This window comes from Zingiber officinale, chromosome 3B (genome assembly GCF_018446385.1).
Source record: "Zingiber officinale cultivar Zhangliang chromosome 3B, Zo_v1.1, whole genome shotgun sequence".
In the NCBI taxonomy this organism is placed as follows: domain Eukaryota; kingdom Viridiplantae; phylum Streptophyta; class Magnoliopsida; order Zingiberales; family Zingiberaceae; genus Zingiber; species Zingiber officinale.
The window spans coordinates 132,259,948-132,266,607 of NC_055991.1; the positions used below are offsets into that span (position 1 = coordinate 132,259,948).

General features: G+C 37.7%; 1 protein-coding gene across 2 annotated transcripts; it reads left to right on the forward strand.

The window, feature by feature from the left end:
• Positions 1 to 576: 576 nt before the first annotated feature.
• Positions 577 to 6,408, forward strand: LOC121967825 (pentatricopeptide repeat-containing protein At3g59040-like). Of its 2 annotated transcripts, XM_042518299.1 has the most exons (8): positions 577 to 962; positions 1,244 to 1,559; positions 1,963 to 2,078; positions 2,187 to 2,253; positions 2,909 to 3,157; positions 3,673 to 3,797; positions 5,455 to 5,553; positions 5,645 to 6,408. In XM_042518299.1, the coding sequence occupies exons 1-8, from the start codon at positions 913 to 915 to the stop codon at positions 6,327 to 6,329; spliced, it is 1,707 nt and encodes a 568-aa protein (XP_042374233.1). In that variant the 5' UTR covers positions 577 to 912; the 3' UTR covers positions 6,330 to 6,408. The 2 variants fall into 2 exon arrangements, with proteins under 2 accessions (XP_042374233.1, XP_042374232.1); XM_042518298.1 differs by having other exon boundaries at positions 579 to 962; positions 1,963 to 2,253.
• The last annotated feature ends 252 nt before the right edge of the window (positions 6,409 to 6,660 follow it).

Below are 6,660 nucleotides of genomic sequence, written 5' to 3' on the forward strand. Positions count from 1 at the left end.
TCCCCTATCCCCGTATTATACCATGTCCGTCACATGCTCGCTCGGATGCTGCGATTTACCTTTCTCGTGATGGCCTTGGGTTGGGTACGACGGGGGTGCTGGGGGCGAGCGTTTCACCTTTTTGCCACAATCTTGACAAATTCCTTCTCCAACACGAACTTGGGTAGCTCTAGATAACTTGACGATCGATCTACTAAATCAGCCAATAACTTGAGATTATTAACTCAAATTATCTTAATAGATAATACTATTCATCCGACAATTATATATGGATATAGATCTCACACTTACATTACTTAGTTCTTAAGTAGATGTTCGTCTCGTTTCAATTAGGTTTTTATTGTCTAGTCTCATTAGCGCTTACTACGTTTCAATTGTTATAAGTTATAACTCATGTTTAGAAGAAAATAGAGGGGAAGAAAGGATTTACCGCTGCGGTTAAAACGGCAATTGTAACGGTGTTATCTTATTATAATGATCATTATATCATAGCCTTACAGGGACTAAATGGTCATTATATACTTTTCTTCCATGGAGTTTCTTTCAGGTCTCCTACCCCCTCCCTCCCGTCTCCTTCCCTCCATGTAATTCGAGTTCCCGTCGCCTGCGCTACCCGGAGATCCCCCCATTGTTGAGATCCAACAGCGGTCGCGTCGAAGAGCTAGCACCACTTCCATCGCCTCCGACGGAAAGAGGAACCATGGCATAAAGCACAAAATATTTCTTGTATCAAATCCACCGTTGGATCCGAATTGGTCAAGCTTAAGACTGAGGTCAACATGAGGTTTGAGGGGTTTACAGACGGAGTATGATGTCATCTGACAACCGAAGCCGATAAGGCGTCCTCATCCTCGCTCTTCAGTTTCCCCTTTCCTCTCGCTCTCGCTCTCGCGCTCGCTTCCCTGATCTCCAATGGAAGCAATAAGCCCTCGGTCTTTGCTCTCTTTCTCTTCCCAACTATGGTAAACCCTTTCTTCCCCTCTACTTTCATCTAAACATGAGTTGATAACAGTTGAAACGTAGTAAATTTTTTTTTTCCTCTCTCTCTTCTTTAAAAATAGTTTTTGGTGGGTCAGAGATCTTGTTTTCGCGTCGAATACACTAAGCGGTTCTTCTTATCGGGATATACTAAGTTTATTTGATGCTCTCATTTTTACTATTGTTCTCCAAATTTGTAGTATTTTCCTTTTGCTTAGTTGTCTGGCTTAAAAATTCCTTTTTCCCCTTGTTATTGTGGGATTAGCAAGCCAAGGATGCGTGTGGCAGGGATTCCTCAGCCCCAGAATATAAAAGTAAAAAGAAGTTTTGAGATAATTTGTCATGCCATGTTGGCGCCGAGGAAGCATATGCAGAGAAAGAAAGTGGAAGTTTATAAAGATGCTGCTGATGCTGCTAACCAGAGAAATTGGAGAAAATTGATGGCGGAAATAGAAGAATTAGGCTCAGCTGTGCCTGTCCTTAAGACCCGAAGGGCTAAAGAAGATGCACTGCCTAGAGATCTTGTTCTTGGGACGCTTGTAAGATTTAAGCAACTAAAGAAATGGGACATTGTTAGCGAGGTATTGTTCTTTAATCTGCATTTCGCGAGACAAGTTGGCACTTGGTCTTTTGTTATTTTTAACTGATCTGAAACTATTCAGTTACCATAACTCCCTAGATATATTACAAGGTTCAATGCAGGCAGTGTGGTTGTGTACCTTTTTTATGATATATCCGTGTTCACTTGAAGGAATTCACAGGGAGAAAGGAAGTAGTTTAAGTGAGGGGAAACTGAAAGAAAAGAACAATGCTATCTTCTTTCCACTCATTTTCTCCAATCTTGTTTATTTCATTTCTTTTCCTTTTCCTTCCTTTTATTTCCAACCAAGTAAATGCAACATAAAGTGACTACATATACTTTTACGCCTTTACTCTGAATCACACCTGTGTAAACTTCTGAATCTTTCTTTGTGACATTTTCAGATTCTTGAATGGCTTAGAACTCAACACTGGTGGGATATTAGCGTGATGGATCTTTTAATGCTTATAACAGCTTATGGTAAGCTTGGAGATTTTAACAGGGCTGAGAGAGTATTGAGGTACATGAACAAAAAAGGTTATTCTCCTAGTGTGATTTCACATACTGCTTTGATGGAAGCATATGGGAGATCTCATCAGTACCGGAAAGCTGAATCAATATTTCGTAGGATGCAGTTGTCAGGGCCAGATCCTTCACCAATAACTTATCAGATAATTCTTAAAACTTTTGTTGAGGTGAATACTTTCAATTCAAATGGTTTTTAAAGTTCAATTTTTATGCAAGTTGTAGACATTTACCAAGGTCATCTCGGTAGAAATTCTCACTAATTTGAGTCATCCAAAACATGTTTGCCAATGCAAAATATAGGAATAAACTTCTCTTTTAAGAATTTGCCCTCATTCCACCTTGACAATCGTCACAACCACTCCAATTCATCTAATTTTTAGTGACAACTATAATTAGGAGCCCATTTTGATACCGCAGTAGCTCCCAGAATGGATCTAATACATCAAATTGTCTTTTCTTGACTTTATCAGTTATGCCCTTTGTTAAGAATCCTTACGTTATCTTTGTAACCTGCTTGCATATGACAAAAAATTTGTCCTGAATGATGAACACTATTTTAGTGTTGCAGAAAAGCAAGCTCACTGCACTGTTTAGCTATAGGTTCCAAGGGAAACAAAAAATATCCTTGTGACTTTAACGTGCAAATAACACTTAATGAACAATTCCCAACAACAAATATGGGAACACTTCAACACAACCTACAATTTCATAACTAACTAAATGCATTTCAGTGGGTAAAATATCTACTTGCCTTGTAACTTTCCATGCTCAATACTTTTGACATATGAAATTTGGTTGACATATGCAATTCAATGATGACAGGGTGACATGTTTAAGGAAGCTGAAGCAGTTTTTGAAAGCCTTTTGAAGGAAGAAAGATCTTCTTTTAAGCCAGATCAGAAAATGTTCCATATGATGATTTACATGTATAAGAAAGCTGGGAATTCTGGTCAGGCTCGTAGGATTTTTGCTCTCATGGATGAGAGAGGAATCCCTAAATCTGCAGTCACATATAACAGCCTAATGTCATTTGAAACTGATTATAAGGAAGTCTCGAGAATCTATGACCAGGTATATGACATAAATGCGTATACCTTTTTTCTATCTATTTAAATAATCTGCAGCCCTTGTGTGATTTTATATTACCATTTTATATATTTCTTTCTTGATTTTATTGACAGAGCATAAATTTAAGGAAAAATATATATTACGTTGAGACTTGTCTAACATGGATGTCTTGATTCTTGAAATTTTTTTGATAAAGGTTTATAATAAAAATGTGCTTATTTTTAAGTGCCTTTGTGGAAATTAGTATAGAAAAAAATTGGTAGCTGAAAGAATAATGATACAATGAAATTAACTATGATTCCTCCTCTTGGTTATGTTTTTATTTTGCCCTGGTGGAAATTTTCAATGCAGATAGGAATACCATATGTTACATGACGAAACGTCAAATTATCTGCTAGCAAATCATGTTTTTCTTTACAAGATCTAATGGTAGAGTTTATAGAAGAAAATATGGTTGTCTTCCAGAGGGTTTCTTTCTATTGTGCTTACAATGGAACTGATAATGATATTCATCCCAGATGCAAAGAGCTGGAGTAAAACCTGATGTTGTTAGCTATGCGTTGCTTGTAAGTGCTTATGGAAAGGCTAGAAGAGAGGAAGAAGCATTGTCAGTTTTTGAGGAAATGCTTGATGCTGGTGTCAGGTGTTCATTTTCTTCCTTGTGATTTCTTTATGTTGCTATTTTATAGATCTTACCAGCCAATTGATCCATTATTGAAATAGTAAATTCTTTTCCTTGAGGCATCAGTTTGAGAAGTTATTATTTCTACTTGAAATATAGAAGCTTGCTGGATATAGACATATAGTTGGTTATTCTGGATTTATGTTCTTCCTTGGTTTAAAGATGGTTAAATGCTTTCACTGTGCAAATAACTTCCACCAAATAAAAGGACAACTACACAGTTGACATTCTTGGGTTATTGTATCACTCGTATGGTTGGACTTTGATGGAGTAGGCCTGTTTGATCATTATTGGTTGATCAATCATTTATTATTTTTTCATAGATTCATATTCAGTTATATATTATTTTTTTCATCATTCTTTGGGTTATCCCAGTTTACTACCCCTTTGCTAAAACAAATTCAGGATAGTTGCCTAGATTTTCTTTTATATACACCTATATAGATTGCTGTTCAATGATTGTGTAAAGTATAAATATAAACAGTTACTGCAAAAGGGTCTTAGTAGATCAGACATGAGGTTCCTTACCAATTCATATATATAGTCTATCCGTTGCACGCATGTCTAAACTTAACACGCAAAATGGTTTTTGTAACCTGAACCCTAGAATTCCTAGATCATAATGTACAAATGGAATGGTAATATTTAATTGCTAGATTCTCATGATCTCATAGAGAGATTCTTCAAATGTATTGGGAATACAATCAAAGTCCACAATGGAAAGACATGAAAAAGATCATGGGTTTAAAAGATGAAAGATATCTCTATTAGTATGAGTAGAGCTCAAAAATAAAACCATAAGAGCTTAGGTCCAAAATGGATAATATCATTGAAGATATGTGAATTCTTTTGGTCCCAACAAATGGTATCAGAGTCATGGTCCAAACCGGTTGTCATGTGGGGTGTCCTTGAACAAAGTTAGGGAGACTCGGAACAAGTTAAGAGTGGCTGGATGCTTGTGGGAAGGCCCGGAGCAGGTCAAGAGTCATTGGATGTGGATGCTTGCGGGGAGGCTTGAGCAGGTCAAGAGTGATTGGATGCGGATGCTTGCTAGGAGGTCCGGAGTAGGTCAAGAGTAATCAGATGCTTGTGGGGAGGCTCGGACCATGAGAGTAATGGTGGCCCTTCGTTTGATGGGAGGATTGTTGGAAATACAATCAAAGTCCCACGTTAGAAAGACATGGAAAAGATTATGGGTTTAAAAGATGAAAAATATTTTCATTGGTATGAGGTCTTTTGGATAAATCCGAAAAACAAAAGTATGAGAGCTTAGACTCAAAGTGGACAATATCATATCATTATAGAGATACGTGAATTTTTTTGGTCCAACAAGATGTATGCCTAAATTTTAACCGAGTAAGAGGAGAGAGAGCATAATTCTTCATATGTATTCCTAAAAGTTTAAATGGCTTAAAAATATATGGGCTAATGCTTTGTGTATTCCTTGGCTTGAGCGACTGTTTGTTTCTTGCAGATTGCAGTTATTTGTAAAGTTTCATTTTGGTTTAATCCATTATTTTCATGCATCCTACATCTGCTTTAATCCCTTACTTCTTGGCACATTTTTTTATCCTGTGATTTCTATTGGAAGTTAAATCAGTCGTTTTTTCCCCTCCAGGCCAACACGGAAAGCTTATAACATTCTGCTTGATGCCTTCGCAATATCTGGAATGGTAGACCAAGCTCGGACAGTCTTCAAGAGTATGAGGAGAGAGAAGTATGAACCTTCCTCTAACTCATCAAACTTGTCATTGCAAATAAAGGAAACAAGATTTTATGTTTTTTTTTAAACAAAAAATATATTGCAGGTACAATCCTGACCTTTGCTCCTATGCAACCATGCTATCTGCTTATGTAAATGCATCTGATATGGATGGGGCTGAGAAGTTCTTTCGCCGGATTAAAGAGGATGGTTTGAAACCAAATGTGGTTGTCTACGGAACCTTAATGAAAGGCTATGCCAAATTGAATAACCTTGAGAAAGTATTACGCGTATACGAGAGAATGAATTTGCAAGGCGTTGAGGCCAATCAAACCATCTATACCACCATCATGGATGCCCATGGCAAGAACTCTGATTTTGGAAGTGCTGTCGTATGGTTCAAAGAGATGAGTGCCCATGGGCTCCCACCTGACCAGAAAGCAAAGAATATACTTCTGTCTTTGGCTAAAACGGCAGAAGAGAAGATTGAAGCTAATGAGCTGGTGGGTAATGCTAATGTTAGTTCAAACGATTCACCAAATGAACAACTTAAGTTTCTTGGTAGTGAAGAGCATGGAAATCAGATCAATGATTCAGAAATAAAACATCCTGAAAGATTCGAAGCTGCTTTTGATCAATCAGAGGTAAACAGAAATGAGTTAACTGACATAGGTGACGATAATGATGATTATGAAGAGGGAGTTGCAGGGCGAGTGCACGAGGAAGCATGCGAGATTGATTTTGTTTCATTGAAAAGAGAAAAGAGCCGTTATTCAGAAGAGGCTTGTTAAAATAAAAACCGATTGTAATATTCCTATTACCAATTTATTATTGGCATTATTGGGTCGATATTTTCTGTTTGTTTATCAATGAACGAGCAAGAGGCTTCGAGCATTAACATCACACGTCCTTTTCAGGAAACAACCCTCTGGTTCAGCCAGTTGATGTGGCTCAAGAGAGGGGTTGTACTGTAGAATACGCTCGCAGGCTTGGCCAACAAACTTTACATCAGGTGAGAACAAGAGCAAACCAACCAAAGCTATCTGGCTCGGTTGGGTCCTGCTAAGGCTTTCTCCCTTAGCCCACTGCCTCGCTAATGTGATAGTAGCAGTTGTTGCTCAT

Excerpts from the sequence above, each read along its gene's own strand:
- LOC121967825 (XM_042518298.1), top strand. The coding sequence starts at position 913 with ATGGAAGCAATAAGCCCTCGGTCTTTGCTCTCTTTCTCTTCCCAACTA. Across the intron at positions 963-1,243 it reads TCTTTCTCTTCCCAACTATG|CAAGCCAAGGATGCGTGTGG; the intron begins GTAAACCCTTTC and ends TTGTGGGATTAG. Across the intron at positions 2,254-2,908 it reads TTCTTAAAACTTTTGTTGAG|GGTGACATGTTTAAGGAAGC; the intron begins GTGAATACTTTC and ends CAATGATGACAG.